Source organism: Accipiter gentilis, chromosome 24 (genome assembly GCF_929443795.1).
Source record: "Accipiter gentilis chromosome 24, bAccGen1.1, whole genome shotgun sequence".
Lineage (NCBI taxonomy): Eukaryota > Metazoa > Chordata > Aves > Accipitriformes > Accipitridae > Astur > Astur gentilis.
The window spans coordinates 13,251,324-13,276,226 of NC_064903.1; the positions used below are offsets into that span (position 1 = coordinate 13,251,324).

The 24,903-nt window shown below is 49.6% G+C and overlaps 1 protein-coding gene across 9 annotated transcripts in view; it reads right to left on the bottom strand.

The window, feature by feature from the left end:
- Positions 1 to 19,399, bottom strand: part of DRP2 (dystrophin related protein 2) — a 41,361-nt gene extending 21,962 nt beyond the window's left edge. For 5 of the 9 annotated variants that reach the window (XR_007509519.1, XR_007509521.1, XR_007509520.1 and 2 more), the window contains exons 1-9: positions 19,014 to 19,399; positions 10,508 to 10,661; positions 5,843 to 5,976; positions 4,864 to 5,020; positions 3,581 to 3,701; positions 2,787 to 3,055; positions 2,138 to 2,284; positions 1,537 to 1,615; positions 276 to 336 (exon numbers count right to left, since the gene is read on the bottom strand). Coding sequence is in view for 6 of the 9 variants with exons in the window: in XM_049828118.1 (XP_049684075.1) it covers positions 276 to 336; positions 1,537 to 1,615; positions 2,138 to 2,284; positions 2,787 to 3,055; positions 3,581 to 3,701; positions 4,864 to 5,020; positions 5,843 to 5,976; positions 10,508 to 10,615 (1,076 nt within the window). In the remaining 3 variants the exon portion in view is untranslated. Of the gene's footprint in view, positions 1 to 275; positions 337 to 1,536; positions 1,616 to 2,137; positions 2,285 to 2,786; positions 3,056 to 3,580; positions 3,702 to 4,863; positions 5,021 to 5,842; positions 5,977 to 7,628; positions 7,733 to 7,932; positions 8,647 to 10,507; positions 10,662 to 18,754; positions 18,882 to 19,013 lie in introns of those variants that run through there. The other 4 variants (XM_049828117.1, XM_049828119.1, XM_049828120.1 and 1 more) reach the window with 4 other exon arrangements.
- Between the last annotated feature and the right edge of the window lie 5,504 nt (positions 19,400 to 24,903).

The window sequence follows — 24,903 nt, forward strand, 5'->3', positions numbered from 1 at the left end:
ACCCCAGTGAGCACACTCCCCAGCCACAGCAGCATGGAGGATGCCCACAGAACCACTTGCTGCCAGGCCCCCCTCCTTCCAGCCAGTGTCCCCCCTCATATGGGGCATCTCACCAGGCAGGAAAAGAGTGGCTTTGCTAGGTTGGGGGTCACATGCTTTGATGGAGGTCAGTGCTTAGGCCAGTCTGCTCACTGCCCCCTGCTCTTAACTGGTCCCCAATTCCTATTCCCACTGGGCCAGAGAAGACCACGGGCTGCAGTTGGGAGCACACTCACTTGATGTAGTATGGCACTTTGTTGGGAGAAATGGCTCGCTCCCAGGGGACCTGGACAGAGGCTGCAAGGAGAGAGACACAGATGTCGGATCAACACCAAATACTCCTTTACGTTGATTCTGTTTCTGATGAGAGCCCAGTGGGACTGTGCCAGCAGGTGGGTCAGAGGCCAGCAGCCTCTGAAGAGGCTGTACCTTCCCAAATCACCAGCTGGGGGTGTTGGAGCAGGCAAGTTAATGCTGCCTATAAGATGCAAGACTATAGGTCTTGTCAGAGGCATCTTGCCTCTCTTGAGGCGGGGGCACTGAATCTGGCTGAGCTCAGAACTCAGGAAGAGATGCTTCATGATGCTTTGATGATGCCCAAGGAGACGCTGTGGTCACCAGCGGGCAGGACTCATAGCAGCTGGGATTTGGACACACACAGAGCACTGCCTGTTATGGCCAGGCTTGGGCACCCACAGCATCTGCTGTTTCCATTACTCATGGTCTGTGTGTCAGCTGCAGCATCTAGGGAAGATGAGGACGCATCCCATACCAGTTGCCAGCCACCCTATGTTTATTATCTAGAGGATGAAAACCCTTTTATGATCCTCAGCTATTTTCCCTTGTCACAGGCAGCTTATCAATTCCTGCAACTGGAAAAGTCGCTCTTCCTTTCAGATAGGAGGACATGGTCTGCAGAGAAACACAGGCCAACAAACCCCACTGCTGGGCTCAGCATTTCCAAGGATGGACCCCAGACTCTGGAGCACAACCGGCTGCCCATCCTTTGCAGGACTGAGAGCCACCAGCCAGCAGCACCTCAGCTTTGTAGGAACAGCATCCCTCTGCCTCACCTTGTGAACAAAAGCCTCCTTAATGTGCACATTTTTGGCCTCCGAATGACTAACATGGGGTATCGGGGACTGCCTTTTTCTGCCATCTGTTGTCTTGCCCACCCAGTCTCTGAGGCTGGCACGCTCCCAGCATCACCTGGGAGCTGCTGCTGCGAGTGTCACAGCTCTGCGCTCTGAAGGGGAACCACACTCATGTCCCACCCTTGGTCCCACAAGGTGAGGTAGCACAACGCTGACTTTGGGAGATGCCTTCTGCTCTGGTTTCTGTGCACCAGGCACTGGCCTGGGCCCTTTCCTAGCTGTGTGTGTGGCTCTGGGCCCAGCAACAGGACCTTGCACCCCATTCTCCTGTGCAATAGCCCATGCTTAGCCACTCTGCAGAGGCAGCCTCATGGCAGGAAGCCAGGAGGAACCTCTCACGTACAAGAGAGGAAGTGCTGGGAGCCTGGTCCGAAGTCCCGGTGGGCGTCTTGGAGCTGCTTCAGGCGTTCGTTTATGGCGGCCTGGAGAAAGGGACAGAAGAATTCAATGGCAGCCCATCAGGCATTTCAGATTGAAGCCCCATTCAGGAAGGCTTGTGCATGGACTCAGACACGCCCCAGCACGCAGGTCCTCTTCCTTCTCCATCTGCCTTGGTATTTGCATTCCCCAGTCCACTCAGCCCTCTACACCTCCTCCCACAGGCTGAGGCAGCACAGGCCACATCTCCAGCTCACCTGTATCCATATTTTCACTGACATCAACAAAACCATAGCTGGTACTGACCCCTCCATCAGATCCTGATTCTTCTCAAGACAGCATCCTTTGTTCCTCCCATTGCCTTTTCCTGCTCAAGACCTCTACAGATTTACCAGCCACTCTCCTCACACTGAACTGATGCTCTCCTCCTCCAGGAACACCAGCTATACTATCCCTGCTATGCCAAGCCTTACTTTATCGTCCCTGAAGCTCAGCAGTGACAGCCCTTCCCCAGCGTCCTCCTGCCTGTAACTTATTTGCAGTGCTTGGTCCTGATTCCTTCCTACCTGCAGCTGCTTCCAGCGCGTGTTGATCTGCTCCAGGGTACGGGAGTTCTCCATGGACAGGTGGACATCTGAGATGGCAAGCTGGTGCGCAAGATCATTGACCACTTTCACCCCATCCTTCATGGGGGAGAGCTCCTCTTTGAACAGCTGGAGTCCCATGCCCAGGGGAACAGGCACAGGGCAGGGTAAGAAAGAAAAGAAGCAGGCGAGTGGTCAGGACTTGGATCTGATTCCTCTGCTACAAGCTAGGGTGGTCTAGTGGCTGGCAACATGCTGCTGACTAACCCTTCCCACAGTGTACTTTAGCAGGGGAAGAAAAAAACAAGAAAACAAACCAGCCAGACTGGAGATTACTCAAATCTCCTGAGAAGTGGGATGTGGACAATGGCTCATCTATGCTGAGCCACTGTACCTGTGTAAGGTCTGTGCCATGGCAAGGTGCTCAGCACAGCCAATTGCTCAGGACACTGCAGACCAAATCCACGCTCAAAAAGCTAGAGGGCTGTTGGCAGGAGGACTGGCCCCTGAGACCCCAAGTAAGGAGGCTGCATTGGACTGAGCAGTCAGGAGGAGCAGCATTGCCCTCCTGGGAAGCAGCATCTCATCACCTCTGGGGCCAAGGCTGGAGCCTTCTCAGAGCCAGAAGTACCTTGGTCGACTGGATGTGCTCTGGCAAGGAGTCAATGAAGAGGTCCCCAATGGGTTCCCAGGTTTCACGCACGCTTTCAGCCTGGTCCAGTGTCGTGCTGAGCTCTTCCATGGCCCCTTTAATCTCTAGCAGCTGCTCCAGTGTCCGTTCAATGTGGCGGTGCTGGTCCACACACCGGGCCGTGAGCTTCTCCCATAGCTCACTGGCCACGTTTGCCTGCTTCCAGACAAAGCGGCTGATGTTTTGGATCCGGTGGCGGGGGGAGACATCTGTGAAGGCAAAGCAGAAAGGGAACAGAGAGCAAAAATGAGATCTCAGCCCAGAGAAGAGTGGGCAAGAGAGGGAGGGAGGGCAGGAAAAAGGGAGATAAAAAAATCTAGGGAAATCTGGAAAGAGGGAGGGAAACCAAGTGATAATAGTATCCATCTCTGCACCAACTCCTCTAGTTATCCAGCCTGTCCACAGACCTCTGTCTGCTGTCTGTCCTCACAAGCAGAAGTCCTGCTGCCCTTTAAAAACCTACCCAGAGCACATTTGATACTGTCTCATGAGGTGCACCCCATCACGGGCTGTGCCAGCAGCCTCTGCCTTTGCCCAGGACAGAAGCACCTCTCTGTGCTGGTCTGACATTTGGGCAAAGGATTGGAAACAGCCTGGTGCATGATGGTGCAAGGCAGAGCACTGTTGTTGCTGCTTTGTGCCACACCAACCATCTCCATTCCATCCTCTCCAGCCCAGCCCAGGAGGACCTCTGCTGTGCTATGGGAGAACAAGGAAGGGGGAGCTCCACAGACCTTTGCTTTCTGAAGTTGGTTCTTCTAATTCCTCAAATGGATGCTGGGAAAGGAAAGCCTGTGCCGACTCCAGGACAGAGTAAATGTATGGTCCCCGAGACTTCACTTCTTCCATGAAAGCCTGGAAAACACAGAGATGAGACAGCAGGCTGAGCTGGAGAATTGTGCCTCTGCTGCCCTCTCACCAAGGGCTGAGGTGATTTATTCACTCTAGGGCCCAAACCTCACTGGAGACACAGAGAGAAGTTAACAGAGAAATATTTTTGCAGTTCGTGGAAGGAATGACCACCTGCAAGAAGGTGGCTCCTGCAGAGGTCTGGACTGCAGCTTTTCTGGAGAGGGGAGGTGGAACAGCAAACCCAAAAGGGTGTGTTGAGCCAGGGCTGTGCAAGAGGAACTGCTTTATTGATGATGCTTTCACAGGACTGCTTGGAGAAGCTCCTCACTCATGCAGCTAGACCATGGTCATGCAAACAGTCCTTCCAGCAGCTGTTCAGCAACAGGTCCAGCTGCCAGAGGAGCAAGGAGAGGAACGGCAGGATGCCCCAAAGCAGCACATAGCCAGGGCAGACTTCGGAGGCAGGCTGGTTCAGGATGGCCTCTCCTCCTCTCCGACTGCAGCCCCCCACTGGTTCTGTCTGCTTGATTGGCTATTTGTGCGCTGGGGAAGTGGTTAGCTCCAGCGAGGATGAGGGATAGCAACAGTAAGCAACAGTTTAGTTTTGTTTTCAAGGTAAAAACAACTAAAGCCCAACAGCCACTTGCAGGAAGAAGGAAATGCTCTGATCAAGGAAGCAGGAAACTGATCTGTCTGGGTTTACCCCAGTTCCAGATACGATGATAACATGCTACTGCAGGAATCACTCATGTCCTGACCACCAGGTTGCCTTTAGACCAACTGACCTCCTCAGGCCCTGAGATCCCAAAAGCAAAGGCCAGTAAGAGGCAATTCCCTCTGTTGCACAGGTAGGACACAAGGAGGAAACTAGGAGAGAAGTGATGGGGCCCACTACCAGCTGCAGTAGCTGCAGATGACTTGAGGTCATAATGCAGATTTATTGTCTAAAACCAGATGGGCTCCACCTGTTGCGTGCTATGGATATTTGCTGCGGGACTAGGGCTCTGCCATTCCATAGGAAGCAGAGATGCAGGTGGGCAAGGACTGGTGCACTCACAGGCTGTGGGCATGGGCAGTGACACGAGGCAGCGGTCCCAGGCAGGGCTGCCCACCTGCAGTTCATCTTAGCAGTGAACGGCTGCAGGAGAGGTGTGAGGGAACGTACCGCGTGCGTCTCCTTTTCCTGCTGCACCAGGAGGACATCGCCCCTCAGGGGCAGCTGTGCAGAGAGCTCCTCATCCTTCTGCCCGAGCCAGTCTATTATCTCCTGGAGAGGCACCTGCAGCTTCCCACTGTGGTCAGAAAAGGCCTCCAGCCGGGCCCTGGCAGGAGAGTGAGAACAGCAGGATGGAGGTCAGACAGGAAAGGAGCAGGTTCCCCAGGGAGAGAAGCCACAGCACCATGGCTGGGGTGGTGACCCCAGGCACCCACAGGACCCCACCAGTGACTGGCAGCATGCCTCAGCATGGTCTATGCATGACCCTCTGCCAGCACAGATGCTGCACTGCTAGGTGGGGTGAAGCATGGAGGCACTGGGGAGAGGAAACTCTGAGACTATTCATCACCCTGGAGCCCAGAGCAGAGAACAGAGTCACTTTGCGTCTGCCTGTGGGTCAGGGCTGTGCTCTGGCTAGCACAGAGGGCTTGCCTCAGCATTTACATGACTGGGCAGCTTCCAGGAGCCTTGCATTAAGGCAGGAGACAATTAACACGCCCCAGTTAAGCTCTCTGTCATGCTGGCTGTGGAGCTGCAACCTCTGACAGTCTGGAAGGCATGTTCCCCCTGCGCAGTGGAGGGGGCTCCCAGCAAAGGGACAAGCGCAGAGAAGGTGGCAGCAAGGCCGTGGGACAAAAAGAGACAAGCCGCATAAACAGCAGCGGCAGAGGATGGAGAAAGCAGCAGAAAGTGCGAAGGAGGGGAGGGGAGAGGAGGACAGGATGGGTGGAAATGGAGGGGATGCTTTTCAGCGTAGGGAGAAAGACTCAGAGGTCTGTGGACAAGAGGGGAAACCAAGCCAAGGCCACTGTGGATTCATACGGCTCATCAAGCAAACAAGTTCAAAAACCTCCTGACAAACACATGCTGCAGGCAGGGCTGGAAGGCCAAGCCAGCCCTGGAGCTTGCTCCAGGCAGGGACTCTTACCGAAGGCTGTGGGATTTCTTTTTGATCTCGTTCCAGCAAAGATTCATCTCCAGAGGGGCCCGGGTCCTGGCAGCACTGCTTGGAGCCTGGGAGGTTACACACAAAGGTCCTGCACCATCCTGTGAGGCTTCAACCTGGGCAGAAACAGAACCACGCTGCATCCAGAGGTCGCTGCCTAGTGCTTATGACACTTGCCTGTGGACACCTACCACCCCCACCCCCCCCATGTTGACCCTGCCTGGCTTTTCAACTCGCAAGGGGGCTGCCGGGCTTCCAGAGGGGTTTGTTAGCAGCTCCAGGGAAGCTCATGGTCATGCCTGGAGGAAGGATGCAGTGCCAGCTCCAGCAGCCCTAAGAGCAAAGGTTGAAGGAAGGGCTTACTGCGTATCTCCTGTTCTGCAGGATCTCTGTGCTCTTCAGTTATCCAGCAATGAACTTTTCTCACTGCTAGGTATTAAATCAGAGCTGGCCCTTGTGTGTCACAGTCCCTGCAGGGCTAACAGTGATTTGTTTCCACACCATACAGGGCTTCTGTGCTTCAAGAATAGGCGAGCACCATGGGTCCTGTTGTTCCTAGGGAACAAGGGGAACTGCCAACCTCCTTCACGCCATCCCCAGTACTGGGAGCTGCCACCTGCTCCTCTACAGAAGCACAAGGGTATTCCCTGCCTACACAGCAAATCTGAGATGCCGCTTCTCCTCCACAGATGCTGCTTCTCCTCTGCACCTCTCCAGAACGAGCAGTGGTGGGAAGGATGCTCTGTGAGGCCGTGGAGCAGATGGCAGCAAATCCTAACCCAGCCACACAAAGGAAGCACACTTTGTACAGTGCCACTCAGCCTGAAAAACTGGCTGCTGATACCTGGACAAATCCTCAGTGGCTGGGGGAAGGAATCCTCTCCTGAGCTTTTAGCGCTGTATCATGCTCCTGCTCGTGATGGCAGCAAAGACATCATTGTACTTGCTGGTGACAGTAACACACACCAGCAGGACTAGAAGCACCTCACATAGGACTCAGTGAGTGAGAGGGGATTTCCTCTCTGAAAAATAGTTTGTTGTGCAAAACACACGGACACATTGCATTTCCACAAGTGAGACGTTGATGCGCTTTGTTGTGGAAATGGCACCATTTCGATCTAATGCTACTTTGATATTAGAGCTCATTTATGATAATTATCCACAGGTGATTAATCAAGCATAATTAACTGCATTAGCACTTTCTAAACAGGACATACAACAGGCACCGCTTTGCCAGAGAAGGGCAGCCACCTCTGGGGGAAAGCAGCAGCTCTTCCAAGGGGAACGCGCAGATATGTGTTACTTGTCCTGTCCAAGGGCTCCTGGAGGTGTCCAGGGGACAGATCCAGCCAAGCCAAGGAGAACAACAGGCAGGAGGAAACCATCAGACAAGGAATTTGGCCGCACAGCTAAAACAATACCCCCCCATGCCAGTTCTCAGAGAGAAATCAAATGATCACTGAGACTGGTGCTAAGTTTGCTTCATCTGAAAACATCTAACGCTAGACTGTTCTCTGTCTCCCCATCTTGCCACTCCAAGACCATCAAGAAAACAAAGAAAACCATTACCCACAGAGTTCACAGGAATCTTGGGGCCATGAATAATAAGCCACTCAAGCTAAAATTGCTGCTTGCATGTAGAAAATTCAATACTCTGCATGTGCACATCCTCATGACACTGAAGTAGGTTAGCCCCATAGTGCTGCCAGGGAACACTCCAGCCCTCCCCTCTAACCCAGAGGATACCAAAGGAAGGGATCAGCTCTACCTGGGTGCAACTGCAGCACAGCTCACCAGACAACACAGTCCTCCCAGCCTTGTTTGAAGAAATTAAAAGCCCACCAAGCCTGCAACTCACAAACCATCCCCAGCAGATGAGCCAGTGACAGTGGCCAAGCAGGGCATCTGCTCCCCAAGAACAAAACCCCTGCAAGCAAGCAGAGGGAAAAAGCAGTGCTTTCCCTCTAAGCATCCCCTAAGCATCCCTTCCCCACCTTCCCAGCAGCAGCAGCCTGGATCTGCATTCCCCCTCCACCCTTGAACACCTTTATTTTCAGGCACAGAACACTCACACAAGCTCTGGCGAGCGCATCTACCTGTGCTTAGACACAGATCCACTGCAGGGCTGCTCAGCTTCGCCGGAGGAGCGGGCATCGCCTCCCACCCTTCCGGGTGCCACCAGGCACCCGGCAGGGAAGCAGGCAAGTGCCCTGTGCTTACCAGAGCGGGGCCACCCTGAGAACTGACCCCCCAGGAATCTGGAGGGGGGCGGCTGTGCCTCGCAGCCAGCCTCAATCTCAGCTTTGTCCGATGGCATTCCAGCAGCCTCCAACCTGCCTTAACCCCGGTGGTGCCATCATGGCTGCCCGAAAAGCACAAAGGGGACAGAGATCTGTGTGCTGCAGGGCACCCTGGCGTGGGAAAGGTCTTTGCGGGAAGCTGGCTGTGCACAGAGGGATTGCTCTGGGCACTGGGGAAGATCCACCTCTGCAAGGGCATGACAAAGGTGATGGTGGGCTGGGCTGGGGTGACCAGCAGACACCTTGCCCTCAGATGCTGGAGCACGTGCAGGGCAGACAGGGGTGTTTGCCAGGGAAGAGATTTACCCAGGGAATGGCCCCAGCAAGCTTTGGCTACCTGGAATGTAAATAGTCAGGTCCTTGAGACCTAACCCCCAAGAAGCCAAAGATGCCCTTGTGCCCACCATGTGCCCTAGCCCAGCACTGGGTGCCAGCACAGATGTTCCTGCCCACCTAGACTGGGTGCAAATAGTTTGTTTTTGCCAGAAGGCTCTGGGCTGGCTCCTTGTGCCCCCCACAGTCCTGCTGCCCAGCATTGTTTCCATGCTCTCCTCCACCTACAGGGAAGGAATGAAAAGCTCCCTGTATCTCTCTCTCCCTCTCTTCCCCTCCTTCCCTGCCCGCACATCTGACTGCTGCCATCTCTCCCTCTAGAACCAGCATGGCCAGCCTCCTCTCCCCACCACCTCCCAGGCCCAACAGATACAGAACCAGCTGAAGGAGGGGGCTTCAGCAAGGCCAGGGCACAACTAAGGATGAGTTGTCTGCAGCCTGCAGACAGCTTTCAGGACAAGCAAGGAAAAGAGAGGAAGGCTGTTTCCCAGGTGGCAACACCTACACCTGTGAGGAGGAGGGCATGGCAGACCCTTTGAATGAGGCAGGCTGTCATTTAACATTGCAGGAGCTAGCAGCCAACTGGTGCATGGCACCCAACACACTGATGCCCACACAGAAGAAAGCCAGGCTCAGGCAGGGAATGGGGGAAACCTGTAGTGGATTTGACCTGAGCTGAGAATGTCTGCACCCTCACTGTGCGCTGTCTTGCAGCTCAGTGGTGGTGGGTCCTACAGGGTGTCCCGCCCCAGATCCCCTCTCCCAGCAAACCCCACAGGACTCTGACCCCCTCATAGAGGCTTGGACTGCTCAGGCAGCTCAGGAGGGCGCTTCCCTGCTCATCTCGTTCTATCCCTCTCCCTCCTTGCTTCATCTGCTGGGCTGTTCATTAACCCCCCGTGCACTGGCCCGCTAGCAGCTACCTAACAGCCACCCCAGGGCCAATAAGCCCTAACTCAGCTAGCAAAAGCCTGCTCCAGCTGCAAGCCTCATCCTTGCATGCTGCAGCCGTTCCAGAGACAGCTCTGCCTTCCTCCTGTAGACCCTGACTCTCTGGGGCAGGATGGGTCCAGACAGATGGCAAGCCACAGCAGGGAGAGCCCCAGGCTCAGCCTTTGCTTTTCGTGTTTGAAGCGTGATGAAGAAAGAGAAGGCAGAGCCATGGACCTCATTTGTCCTGGGAGCAACACCAGTGCCCAAGGAAAACTGGCACTGTCCATCATCCCTTGTCAGGTAAGAGGTACCCTGGGGCCAACAGCTACAGGCAGCAAAGGGGAAACCATACTCCAGCAGAGTTGAGGCAGCATTTCCCCAGCCTTGCTGTCCTGGGTGACTCAGGACAAGGTGGTAAACCAGCTTGTGACAGCTCAGTGCAGAGCACAAGGCAGGCAGCCTTGCAGACAGTCACCATCACACCTTTCTGTTCTCCTCCACTCTGCCCTGCCATTTATCCAGGGATCCTGGAGACCTTCACCTCTCTGCCTGGCTTTCGTGAGGACCCTGGCCTGCCAGCTCAGAGACCCTGGAGGAAGGAGGAGGGAGACCAACAGTGTGAGCATCCACTTTCTGTTCCTCAAGGTAACTAGACTAGAAAGAGGTCAGGCTCCTCCTCTGCCTTTCAGCATTCACCAGGGGCTTATTTCCAAACTCTTCTCTGCAAGCAGGAAGGTTAGAAACCTACATTTTCAGCAAAAGCTGACATTCTTCCAAGTTTCCAGGAAAAAAGTAAACCCATCAAATACACAAAAGCTGTTAATGGTGGTCTCTTGCTCTTTATTTTGAAGGAAGCTTGAAATCCACCTCTGCAGGTTGTCACTCTTGCTCTACTTTCAAAAACACTTTGCAGCCAAAACGCTCAAGGAGAGCTAACATTCTCATTAAGTGCAAGCCGATGGGGGGGCTGGAGCTAACAGCTTTCTCTGCCACCAGGAACAGAGGTCCCGGTTTGCTCCACAGACATTTGCAACCACTGCAAAAAGCTGCCATGAGAAAAGCTCCCAGACCCAGCTCTTACCTGAGGCAGTGGGTGGGCAGTGTTGCTGTGCTGCGCCTGGTCTGTAATGTGCCACTCAGGACATCGTGGGAGGACATAGGGCCATTCCTGCATCACCAGGGGCTGCATCAGAACCGTTGTTCATGGGGACAGAGACAACTCTGGGCACGAGCACCTGAAAAGCAGCGTGAGAATCCCTGGGTCAGTTTGCATCTCCTCATGGAGCTGACCCCCTTCCCAGGTGCCTCGTGTGCTGCCTTCAAGAAGGCTGAAGACTAAAAGGATGCACTTGTTTTAATATATTTGCACTAATGTTGCAATCTTTTTTCACCTAAATGTCCAACTCTTTTTTGCATCTAATTATACAATTTGCTGTAATGATATCCTGTGTTAGTAAATCCCACAGATTATGTTGCATTTTTAAAAAGGGTTGAGTTTATTGAACTACAGGAGATGCCCAGGGTTTAACGGAGGAGGTGAGAGAGGATCTCACTGTCATGTCCACTTATGTTTAGACATAATAGACATATCCCCATAACCAACAATATTTTCAAACATTCTTTTTCCCTTTTATGTTCAGAAGGAAAATTGCCTAAAGCCTCAGTCCCCCATACATGCATCTCACACTATCAGCTACCTTTTCATGAGTTTTTACTCATTCTGAGTTATAAAATTCCCTTTTTTATTCTGTTTTTAAAACTGTACAACCTATAAAGCCAGTTAGCAGCAGCCTCTTGTCTATTCTATAGATCTGAAATGCAGCCTCTGGTCACAATGCTGGTTTTTTTGTTGTTTGTACTCTGAATAAGCTAAAATAGTGATTTATCCCACTGCCAGAATCATCTTGGCTATACAGAAAGACATGAGAAAATAAAGCCTAGAGAAAAAGGTGCAAGGTAATATTTACTTGAATTTGGCAAATTTCTAGAACTGAAGCACAATCCCACAACTCTACATTTGGCCGGTGGTAGTGCCATGAAAGGAGCTGAGCACAAACATGTTCACAGCAGGATGGAGACCTAACGTACAAAAGCTGTGAACACTACACAGGGCTTTGCCCAGACCACACTCAGCACATCTGAGGTCAGATGAGCAAATCAAGAGTGATGCTTGAATACTTCCTGTGATGGGTCAAGAGGCAGTGCTGAGGGACTGTGCTGCCTCCTGTCCAACCTACTACCTAACTTGGTGATTGCTTTCCTACTTTTAGAAGGAAACTATCACCTGGCTCCAGCAGCCAGACCTCCAAGTCTAAGCAGACATGGGACTGCTTCCAAGGTACAGACAGAGCGATGCTGCTGGAAGGTTGTTGACTCTTTCACATCCAGCTCACTTGGACCAGCTGAGAAACTTCCTGCTTGATCCTGGCAGGGCAGGAGCAGGCAGCACATCCTGCACAGCCAGCAATCATGCTGGACAGCTTGGTGAGGAGAAAGCCCCCAGGACCTGGTACACGCTGCCCACCCCTCATGCTTTCACATCCCTCACTCTGCTGCCTGGGCTTTCACTGCCTCTCCCCCCTCCATTACACACTTTAAGAGAACAGCTTATCCTGTTATGATTTTTTAAATCCCTTAGTAATTTCTACAGCCATAATTCTCTCTCTCTCCAGCAGAACAGCCTGTTCTGGAGAGCTCTCCAACATGCTGATAATCCACGGTCCTGTCCTTTACCCCTCCTGCCCATTTGCACAAATGAACATCGCAGACTGTGCATTGCAGCACCCTCACCCTGCTCCTTTCCCCATGCAGGCATGATCATCAGGACACATTAATAGTTATAAATTCCAGGGTCTTCAAAGCCCCACAGCCTCGCGGGGCAAATTCACCTCATGCAACTCCAAGGGTACAGTGGATGATTTCCGTCTTTGACAGCAGGTAACACCACGTCCTATTCCTCCAGTGCTTATGCTATTTGGGGTCTGAGCTGTCCCTGATCCTCTAAATGACCTCTAGATGAGGGCCAGTCTAGCAGAGATACAGTTCTCAGGGCATGAAGTTATTTTGCCTCAAAGCCTTCATCAGAGGAATGCCATTGAGCTCTACTGCGTGACTGGGAAATCCATGGCTTTTGCCAATGAGGTTCTGTGACATCTCATTGCAGCTGCCATCCTGAGGCCTCAGTTTTTCTGTGGCGCAGTGCAATGTAATTGCAGTGATGTGTGCTGGCCAGGCAGGTTCAGCCAGCCCTTCAACACCACACACAGGGGCCCTCTGTTCCCAGTCCTCCCAGCACAGCCTGGTCATTTGTTCCTCCCACCAGCACCACTGAACGGGAGCAATACTGGGAAGGTCACTAGCTCTGATCTTACTGCATTTTGCTCAAGGATAAGTCTTCATGCACAGCACAGGTGCTGTCCTGGAGACAGAGATGGGTAAACCATGTCCTATAGGTGTCGACACGTAGAACGTGGTGGGTCTCTATGCTGTCTGCCAGCATTATGGAAGTAAGAATTGCCCTTGCCTCACCTCCTAAGGGCCGGGCTCCTGAAATCTTTCAGTGATGACAAGGTCTGTCAGGACACAGAGCCGTGGCACAAGGTAACTAAAGCCTGTCTGAGGCAGCACTCAAAGAACAAGACTGAGCTGGAAAGCTAAGTGCCAGCAAAACCCACTACCTCAAGCATGTCCTGTGCAATATCTTACTGACATGGAAAATTTATTGCAGGTTTGATGGCAATGGCTCAGCTGCTCTTTGCCACTCTGCTATTGCAAAGACAAAGCCCAGATATGCAGAACCCAAGATAATATGGAAATAACTCAGCTGCACGGCAGCCAGCACAAAGGAGGACATTCAGTGGGAGAGAGAGACAATCAGACTGTGAGGCACGACTGCAAGCAAACCAACAGCTACATATGATCCCTTGCCAAATTCCCTGCTATTACAGGAACCAGGCAAGGAGAAATGCTCTTGATCTGCTCTGCTCCTCTGTCATGGCACACAAAATAGCTCCTGACTCTTGAGCTTTTACTTCAGTGCTTCAGTACAGCACTGTGTCTGGGCACTGCAGCATGTGGAGTAGATGTTTTGTGGATGCTTCCTGGCTAAATGTCTATTGCCTGCTGCCTACACCTGTCAAGAACTGAGCCTGCGATCCACCTTGCCTCTCCCACACCAGTGTTCACCTTCTGCACACTGCTTTAGGTTGGTGCTGGAGACCCAGTATGCTATAGCCAAGGGACAACTTCCATCAAAAAAGATTTAAGTGTTGGCAACTAAAACTACCATCCCTGCAGTCTACTACAAGCCTCTACTTGAAAAGGAGTTGAAAAATCCTCCTTTGGAGGACTCAAGGAGCAATGTGGTCAGACAGTCCAACCAGATTTAAAGCGACATTGCTCCTCTGGGCACATTTCTGTGCAAGAAGGAAAAACATCAAGGCCCGTATGAGCAGGAGCAGGTGAGAATTTCCACAGGAAGACATTGCAAGAAGCAGTCTTACAAGTCACCACAGAGCAGGCACTGGGGCACTGCACCCATAGAGTGGAGAGCGCAAGGAGTGAAACCTTTCCCACTGGTGTGTCTCATCTGGTCTGCTGGAGGCCCCCACTCCACCACTCCAGGCCCAAAGGTAATCAGACCCTTCCTCAGAAAGATCAGGTACGACCTTGTTACATGATGCTGTTTTGCATCCTCCCACATGAAAAGCATCCTACACTTGCCTCTGCCCTTAGTAGACCTTAAGAAATGAAGCATTAGATGTTTCACAATGTTACAGCTTCCAAACACTTTAGTAACCAAGTCACAACTTTTTAGCCTAGTTGGAGACCATGATGATTCTCTAGTTGAAAAGTAAGAAAGCCAAAAATCTTGAAGTTACTTCAACAGATGAATGCTTGGGCATTAGGGTGTATTTAAAACAAAGTTGTTGCCTTTTTCCTCTTCCTACATGAGCTGTATCTGTTACGAATTCAGCACTGGAGAGCCTAGCTCACCACACTGCTTTCCAGACAGTCTGACAAAGGCAGCTGGAACAGTCTTTGCCCAATCACTTCTGCTTCAGCTCTACCACACAACTTACTGCTCCACTCAGCAATCTCTACACTTTTCCTACTTACAGACCTGTTGTAGCAGCAACACGGGCTAGCCAGAGAGGCAGCGCTCAGGTGCACAGGCTATGCCCCATCTCCTGTAGCATCTCTTCTCCATCCCAGCCAACAGTAAGATGACAGCTTGCCACCAGCACACATGCTGCACAGTGCATTTCTGCTGTTTTGCTGCATTTGTTTAAAATCCTCCTGATACAAACCCAGATCCAAACCCTCCTAAACATCAAGGGAATTCACACTGCAGCTGACCTGCATTGGTAAAAGTAACCCCCAGGATTAGGGACCTGCTCTGGAAGCTAGAGTCCAATGTCAGGTGTTGAATTTCCAGCTCTCTACCACATATAACACCAGCAAATACAGCATATAGGTCAAGAGGTCTCTCAATCACAAAAGCTTATGCTTTGAATTGCTAATTTCCTCCAAAATGTTCTTTCTGGACTGAAACTTTCCACTTCAGATCTTGGCCAATAAGGAAAAAATATAGCAACATTTTGAGGCAAGGCAGCTCAGCCTTTATCCCATGAGGGGAATGGAAATATAAACACATTCCCTGCTGCTGGAAATGTTAATGACTTTGTTGTTGTTTAACTTACTGTACAAGAGAAGTAATAACATTTTAGCTCAGCATGCTCAGTGTCCTTTAAGGGGAAAGGTGGGAGGCTTGTAGATATTTCAAAGTTCAGCTCCCATGTAGATGCTAACAAAGAGAGCATTCCCAAGCTAGCAGACAGCAGGACTCCCTTGACAGCGCAATAGCACATCCTGTTCCAGCAAAAATTATTTTTTGCACATGTAAGTAAATAGTTTAAGCCTAAGATCGAGGGCCAGCAGACCTACTTCCCAAGACCCTGTTAGGTGAAGGTTTGGTGAGAGAAGAAGAGGAGTCTTTGTCCCACTGGGATCACGCGTACAAACAACACAACTCCCTCTTAGAGTATGGGCCCTTAGTCTCCATCTCTTCACAAACCAGGAATAGATACCTAAACACGCTCCTTAAAAAAACCCACCCCAACAGTCTCCTGGCTCTCACTTGCTCCTGTGTACAAGGAAAGGGGAAAAGGACTATCAGCAATCTTCCCCAGGACTGGGCATTTACAACCCCATCATCCAAGGGGTAAAAAACCCAGATGCCAAAGCTGCAGCTGGGCTTCACACTGCACTTCCACCTAAGTGCCAGGTCCCCTTCATTAATTAGAATGAAGGGTCCTTCAGTTCAGCAGCTGTCCTTAAGAAGTAACATAAAATTTTTGCTGTATCTGGTAGTAAGCAAGTGGCACAGAAGATGCCATATTCACTGAGGGTGGGTGAAGTGGGGCACTCTCACATCTAATGAGCTGCATTCTTAAATGACTTTGAGCTCATAACAAAAATGTAATTTTAGTTCAATGGATAAATAGGTGCCACAGGTCCTAATAAAGAAGCAGCATCTCTTCTGCTGGCTCACTTTCTCTCCATTTTCCCAAGCAAAATACACACATGCACACAAAAACTCAAGCTGAAAAATCTCAGCAGTTAGTCTTGGACCAGAGAACTGGGACAATGGTGTCCCCAGCTAACCAGGTGAGTGTGGGTGCACGCCCACATCGCAGCCATGCAGGACTGACTGCTCCTCTCTCTGCTTAAAAATAATTTATGGGAATTTATTTTGGAAGATTTAAATCTAAATTTCTTTCACATGCCATTTCAGACTCCCAGCTGGGTTTTAAGCTGCTCTCTCCAAAACTCACTTTGCCTAAGAATTCTTCCCATCTCTTCTCCTCCTCCTTCGATTAGACAAGTACTACAAATAATTACCCAAGCACTCTGAGGACCCAGCTGTAAACAGACAGCCCTGCTGTGCTGGACACAGGGAAGTTGCTGTCTGGTAGACCTGACAAACAAAAGGAGCAAGGGGAAGCAGCAAACATCCTCCAACCTCCCAAAAGGGACAGTGCGGGCCTGGCAGGGCGCACTTGCCTAACGACCAAAAGAAGGTTGCACCAACCATAAAAATTGAACCCAATTCTTCATAGACTTGGTCATGTCCTGTAGCCCTGAAACCAGCCTATTTAAACCCACTAAAAATCCTCAGTCTTGTCTTTGTCTTTCTCCTCTAGGAACCCGAGCTTTCCTTTCCCTGCTGTTAGAGGCAGGAAACGAGTCTTGCTGCATTGTGAAAAACACATCACCCATTTGCCATACTGTATAACTGATCAGCAATAGTGGGAAGAGCATACCCACCACACAGCGATAGCTAAGGTAATGCTGTGCTAACTTTTGGCTTCCTTGACTCTTTGTTTCTCATTCTCAGTGTCAGACTAATATCTATTTCTCTGTACTGAATATTCTGCCTTGCCCCCAACAAGCTTGTCTTTATAATAAACTCCCAGTCAATGCACGGGCTTCTCTGGCCTTCTGAAGACGCACATTTTATAAGCAGGCTGTGTGCCACATGAAGTCACATTTCCTCTCCTTTCTTGAGATGTATCAGAGCAACCTTATTCTTATGCTAAGGGAAACAGCAAAGGAAAATGGGATGGAGATATTTTGGCTCAATTCTGAAAAGCTCAGTTTCATCTTTATACACCTGTGAAAATGAAGCGGTTTTTAAAGGCTGAATTCTTTCTCGTCAGTATGTCTTGTTTCATGAGACTTACAATTCCTCTTTTCTGCTTTTATCATAGGCATCCAGCCTCAAGTGGAAGCCCTGAATATATTTCTCAAAATAGTATTAAAATCAGAAATTCACCATACGTCTCCAAAACTCAGGGCTTTCATCTGAACCCATTCATTTATTCTATTCCCTTCCCCACCTCACTTTGTTTAGTTTTGAAAAGAGTCACTCCAACCTGAGCAAACCCATTCACGGTTACAGTCCTGACCAATTTTAGCAAGTAGGATTGATCTGTCTCAGGTATTAAACCAGAGAGAGATGGTCCTCATCTTAGTTTCTTCAACTAACGAAGCATCACATCACAGTGACCACTCCAACACCTTCCCATCCCAGCACTCCAGGCACCCATGTTCCTGGCCACAGTGCTGCAAAACAAAACAGTCTGAAATTGCCCGTATATAGTCTGGTCCCTTTCCGGAGTGCCATCACACACTTCTTGTCACCAGAGCCCTGCTTGGCCAATTCCTGCAGCAGCAGAGAAAGCGGCTTTCAGCATGGGGATCTGGCAGGGGAGGATGTGAGGTGGCATCAGAGCCACAGCAGGCACACAGGCTACACACGGCTGCCAGAAAAACAGAAACCCTCCCAGCACGACTGAGCCTTGTAGCTGGGACTTTGCACAGTGTGTTGCCGTAGGGTACTATGGTCGGGCAATAAAGGGCATTAAAGACAATAATCAGGCAGGAAGAACTCTCATGGCTCCAGAGACATAGGTGAACAGCAGGAAAGAAGGTGTGAAGGACCTCAGATTAGGGCACAGGTAAAACACAGACTGACAAAGATTTGACTAGAGATTTTTTTTTTCAATGCTAAAAACTAAAACCCAAACAAACATCGGTTTCTCCCACAGACAGCACAGCATTTAAAAGTGTGGAATTAGCCGTGTACAGTGACAGGGGTGTGGAGCAATCTCAGCATTGAGACCCCATGAATATGATGATGGCAATTCCACCGGTGGAGCTCTATGCCGGTGATGCCATGCCAGAGGGAAGACTGAAGGGAACAGACTGGACTGGCAACCAGTAATAATCTGTTGTGCAAAGCAGCACTGAATCTTGGTGAACGGCTGCTCAGGCTGCCCTGTCTGGCACGAAGAGGGAGGCAGAGCCCTGGGGAGCAGCAAAAGTCCCATGCCTCCTGTGACCGGTTCTGCAGCTGGTCAGGGCTGCCCGCATCAAAGGTAAGGTCAGTGGTGGCAATATAAGGCCTTGAGAGAGGAGGAGGAGGAATGAGTGAAATGGATTGGGGAGAAGCTGGGGGAGGGGAGGGCGGACACATAAAAGGAACAAGGCACTACTGGTAAGGTAGTGAATTAAAAGGAAAGAGCTGGGACCAGAGTCTGATCCCGGCTTACTACTCGAGAAATATTTGGGTCCCTGCCTTGCCCTGCTGTCTAATCCTCCCAGGAGGATGCTAGAAGGCCACCACACACCCTGGCCAGAGCAGTCCTTCAGCTCAGGTGAAAACACTGCTAGGGTAAATAAACCTTCAGCATGAAAAGAATCAAACCTGGTGAAATTGGAATGCTGGCTACTATTATTTGCCTTGGAAATCTGCATCACTTACTGGTTCCCAGCCTCTCCCTTGTGGACACGGTCTTGGCCACCTCTCTTGCTCCCACTGTGTCCCCTGTGACACCCTTCTTTTCTTCTCTGCAAGTTGCCTCACCCGCACATACATGGACAGTGTTACCCTGAAGGGATACAGACACACACACGCACACACGCCCAAAGAGCGTATTTCCGAGGTTAACCATCCGTCAATATTTTCCCCTTTTCCAGCCCAGTCAGGATCTGAGTGGGAAACAAATTTTGCCATGGCCTACCTTCCGAGTCCACCAGGTCTGAGACACGGGGGCAGCGGCCGCCGGGCTTCGGGAGCAGGGGCTGGGGCTGCCTCTGTGAATCAGCAAAGGAGTCCCTGTGACAGGGATGCATGCTGAGGCTGAGCGCGGCTGTCTGCACGCTCCCTGCCTCTCCTCCTCCACCGCCCCGCGCTGCTGTGTTGCTATGCAATCACATCACCAGGAGTAACAGCATCTCTCCAAGCCTGCAAAGAGATACCCTTGACTTGGCAAACGCAGGAGGAACAAGGACGATCCCACGAAGTGCCCGACCCTTTGGAAGTCTCCTCGGCCAGCGATCGATCGATCCGGAGGAGGGGAGGGAGAAGAGCGGAGATGCAAAGAAAGACACACACACAGGAGGAGGAGGAGGAGGAGGAGGAGGAGGAGGAGGAGGAGGAGACAAAATACACATGGAGAGGGAGAGAGAAAAGAGCGGGGGCGGGGGGGGGGGGCATATATACAAATGCACAAAAGGCGCTGTGGTCTGACCTCCGGAGACCTGACACAGGCTGCTGGGCTCAGACACGCTTCCCGCTGCCTGCCGACATCTCCCCGCCTCCTTTCAGGACTGGCGGCTCTCATTTTAGGTTAGATGTGGCCATGCGTGTGCTGGAAAATACCAGACACATTCACCTCCTTTCTTAACTGCAATTTGGGTGTCTGGCATAAGATTTAATAACATAAAAATAGCCCATTCTAAAATTAAAGTTAAGGAGCAAAAATAGAATAATCACTTAATTTCAGATATGCTTCCTATTCTTCTTATAAAAGAACAAAATAAGTAAAGGAAGAACCCATTCCCCAAGCTGAGAAGAAATACTGATCCAAGATTTTTTAAATGTCAGGGTAACTTGTCTCAGCTCATGAGAAACAGAAGGATTTGAGCTGCTAACTTGGCCGAGGACACAAGCAGATCTGGAGTTGGGATTTCAATCCATACGTAACAAATAGTTTGCAGTTCTTCAGATCATTCTACCCAAGGATTTCAAACTGCTCAAGATGCCAGTGAAGTTATTCCCATACTACACAAAAAGAGGATGAGTTAAACGACTTGGTCAGAAAGAGGATTCAAATCTGATCCCAGCCCCATGCTTTCACCAGTAGAATGTCTTGGCCTCTCCCTGGAAAGATTAAAACTTGGGAAACACGATCTTCCTGGTCCTTGTCAGAGCAACCTTTAATGAGCCTTAGCCCTTCCTTTCCCAGAGCTGGCAGACTAAAGATGTTCATTTTCTACTCATACAGTCATGTTCTACAGAAATATCACTGCTGTTTATAAAGGTTGCCATTTTCATACATTTATTCCTCACAAATGGTAGGTCAGGTATACCTCAAAATGCAGGTTCGCTTTGGCTCATTTAGACCCAGCCAACAGATATGTAAGGACAGCTTCACAATTCCACTACATTTCTGAAAATCATTTCTGGCCAAGACACCTCTCTCACAGCAGTGGAAAACACAACTGGCAAACTACTCACAGTGGCACGGGACTTCCCATGAGCTCTGCATTGAGGAACATAGGTCAGGAAATGCTGTTGCATAGAGTAACAGTGCCCAACCCGCCTCAGTTGCCCACTGCTGTGACCAGCATGGTGGGGAGGCCAAGTCTACCTTTCAGCCAGTTTTGGGACCCTAAGAACAAAACTTTCTAATCCCACACCGTTGTTGGAAGGTGGATGTGAACAGATCAAAACCTTTTCTAGGTCACCAGTTTAAACCTGGAGAAGGCAGTCAAAATATAGTTGATTTTCAGTAAGATACATTTGAGAGAGTTCTCAAGAAACCAGTGTGCTCCTTATGGTGGTACCAGCTAGAACTTCCAGCAGATGGGTGGCTGACCCTGAGGAACCTCTCCTTTCATCCTAGGTAGGTGAACCAGGAGTCAGGAGCAGAGCCCATCAGCACATAATGAGGCAAGATGCACAGAAACATCATGTAACTACACTGAAAGGAGGAGATTTTTAAATAGCAACCTCCTTATAATTGGTTCCAAAAGGAGCAACACTGGATATTTCAAGTACCAGCCCAAGAATATGTACTCATTCCACACACCTTTTGCTTTTAAAAGCTTCTTCAGTAGCTTCTGCTTCCACAACAGCTGCACTGATTCAACAAAACTCATTCTGAAATGCTGTATTTAGACCAAAAAAAGTAGATATGATTAGGAAGACAGAAATGAGGAGAGTCTCTTCTGGGCTATTTTTGTGCATACATACACACACACAAATAGTAAGTCCTAGGTTAAGTAAGGAGAGTGAAGGGGGGGGGGAAAAACACAGCAGAGTGCTGGAAGGGCTATCCAGGTAACTCCAAACACACCATTCCATAGAGGGACATGACCAAATCCAACTGCAACATGCATCTGTCACGAACAGCATCTATAAGGGACATGACAACATGGATAAACAACGTGACTACATATCAAGCCAAGTTACACATGCACAAGACAGACATCAGCACAGAGACATTAACAGACAGCATGAACCACAAAAACAAGGTGCTTTGCACTACATGCATCCTAAATTGTTGATAGTTTAGGGACAGCAAAATGCAGCAGGAAAAAAAAATCTCTTCTGTCAGTTTAGCTTAAATTTTGAGACAAACCAGAATCTCTGGTGAAAGAATTGCTTCCATGGCTGGGAGCATCTTCCTAAGTCCCCCAATACCTTCTGTTTTAAGCATAAAATTAGGACAAACAGCCGAGCAATTCAGAACTCAAAGGAAATCAGGGAGACAAACTCAAATTTGTCATAAACACAACCTTCAACATAAGCACTACAACTTTTTAAAGTATGTGAGAAGGTTTATGAGATGGGATGCTAAATTTGGTGTGCTTTAAGTTCTGAAGAGAACTTAGTCCAAAAAAACCTCCCAAGGAACTCCAAGAACCCAGCTTCCAGAAGACACAGTGGTACCTACCATATGCCTTTCCCTAACAAAACATTTCAGACATTTTATGTTTTACTAAATGGCAAATATGTACCTTTTTAGCAAAACTAAGAATCTCCATCTACCCAACAGGGACATCTCAAGACGCACAACGCTAAATACAGTGTACAAACATACAATAGATAAAAATCAAGCCAGGTTTTATAAGGCACGAACATGAAATTGAAATCAGGTTCTGATTTACACCAGAATCGCTCCCTTTAAAATACTGGAGTCTAAATAAATTTAAATCATTGAAACAGATTCCAGTTTACACTTGTGAAATCAGAATCAGCCACACTGAGTAAACATATAAAGTCACAAAATGCAGAATACCCCGAATACAAATGCATTTGCTGAAAATTAATGGTGAAAACTATGCTATTTTGACATACGCTAACAGTACTTTTAGTTTGAAAATTTTAAAAAGCTAGAAGCAAGGGCTGTCTGGCCTGACCCTAAAGTCTCTATTACTTTCTCTATATTCAAAGTCAATATTAATTTGGCCAAATCACTTGTAAGCTGGACCATCCATCACACTAAGTGTCTTGCATTACCAAACAATAAAAATATTAACTAAAATTCTAGCATTTGCATTTTCAACACTTCAGGTTGTCGACACAGTTAAAGGCTGTTACTACTTTTACTGCTTTGCTTCCCATAACCTCCCACCTATTGACTTCCTCTTCAAAAATAGCCCCTGTGTTTTCGGTTTGTGTGGTGGGGTTTTTGGTAGCGGGGAAGGAGCTGCAGGGGCAGCTCCTGTGAAAAGCTGCTAGAAGCTTCCTCGGCTCCAAGTTGGACTTGCCTCTGGCCAAAGTTGAGCCCATCAGTGACAGTGGTAGCACCTCTGGGATAACATATTTAAGAAGGGGAACCTGCAGTGGGGGAGAAGATGGCAATGTGAAAGAAAGCCCTGTGCCCCTGCAGCCCGTGGTGAGACAGCAGGCTGTCCCCCCCCAGCCCATGGAGGTGAGCAGGGGAGCAGATGCCCACCTGCAGCCCAGGAAGGACCCCATGCCAGAGCAGGGGGATGCCCCTGAAGATGGCCGGGACTCCGTGGGAGAGCCTGTGCTGGAGCAGTCTGTGACTGAAGGACTGCAGCCCATGGGAAGGACCCACATTGAAGAGTTCTTGTAGGACTGTCTCCTGTGGAAGGGACTCCACGGTGGAGCAGGGGAGGAGTGAGGAGCCCTCCCCCTGAAGAGGAAGGAGCAGCAGAGACAACGTGTGATGAACGGACTCCAACCCCCATTCCCCATGCCCCTGCGCTGCTGGAGGGGGAGGGGGAGAGGTAGAGAAAATCGGGAGTGGAGATAAGCCTGGGAAGGATGGAGGGGTGGAGGGAAGGACGGAGGGGTGGAGGGAAGGACGGAGGGGTGGAGGGAAGGACGGAGGGGTGGAGGGAAGGACGGAGGGGTGGGGGGAAGGTGTTCTAAGGTTTGGTTTTACTTCTCATTAGCCTGCTCTGATTTGATTAGTAACAAATTAAATTGATTGTTTTTTCCCCAAGTCGAGTCTGGTTTTTACCCATGATGATAACTGGTGAGTGATCCCTCCCTGTTCTTGTCTCGACCCACAAGCTTTTCCTTATATTTTCTCCCCATCACATGGGGGGGGAGGAGCAAGCAAGCAGCTTCATGGTGCTTTGTTGTCAGCTGGGCTGAAACCCCTGACTCCTTGACTCAGAGAATTGTTTCCCAAAATGCACACCGTCTCCTCTTCAAATACTGCAACTTCCCTCCTTTTGAAATCTCACATCTCCTGAAAGAGGAGGATCATCTTTCCCTCTTGTACATAAGAAGTGATACTACCAACCTTTGGAAACTGCTAGATTCTTTCCCTTTCTGAGTAAAGCTCAAATTTATCAATGTATCCCAATTAAAATATCTTAGATAATGATCCTTTACCTACGAATCTAGAATGTAGATTGTGCAAGGAAGATTACAATTTACTGGTGTGGAATAAATTGTCAAAAATCCCTAACACAGAATGCAAAGGGAGGAAAGGTTTTAGGGAGCACAACACAGCAGCAGCAAGGAAGGCAGTAGGTTAGAGCCTGTTCATACACCTGTATTCCACTGATCTTTCCTTGCACAGAGTGCTGCAGCATTTTGTCAAGCAACCTCTGATGAGGAATCCATGCGGCATTTTGAGCAGAGAAACAGCTGGTAGAGCCTGATGAGCTTAATTCCCCAACTAGTGCTGGAGAAGCAGTTGGAGGTTGTGAAGTTCCTACATGCAGAAACAAGTCTTTGATATCCTACCTAACAGTCTCCAAACCCCAAACACCCAAACCAAAGAACAGAGCTAAACATTGACTGAGAATATATATGAAAGCGCATCCTTACTAAACGGAGAATAAAGGAAGAGCCCCAAAAAAAGAGCATTTTCCCTAGAGCCATACACCAACAATGTTGTTGTGGATCCAGCTGCTGAAGAAGGGTTTGGTGAAAGGCTTGTGAACCAGGACAAGGTCCCTTATGGCTTGAAGAAATCCTATTTCTCCCCAAGAGCCCGTGAATCCCCCTTTTCCTGAGACATCGGGCTCCCTCATCTGGGTCTCCTCCTAACTGAAGTAACAGATTGTCATTCTGATTGTCAACAGAGTTCTCACACAGCCATCCACATCAAAACAATAGTAATTCGGTATTGATGCAGAATCATTGATCTCAGTGGTTATACTGTGCCTACCTGCAAAGGGAAAGTCAGAGGGAGCATATCTCACACAAAGGGACAGACCTGCTCATCAATTCCAGTACATTAGATAGGCAAACATGCCTGTGAGTAGAGCACAAAAAGCCTCTTTTCAAGAAGGAGCAAAACTAGAATTAGGGGCCCTAAATTCAGCTTGATGAGACTCTAATAATAGCGGCCCAGATATTGTACCATCCTGTTCCTTTTTTTGTTTAAATAACTGATGTCAAATAAATAACTGCAC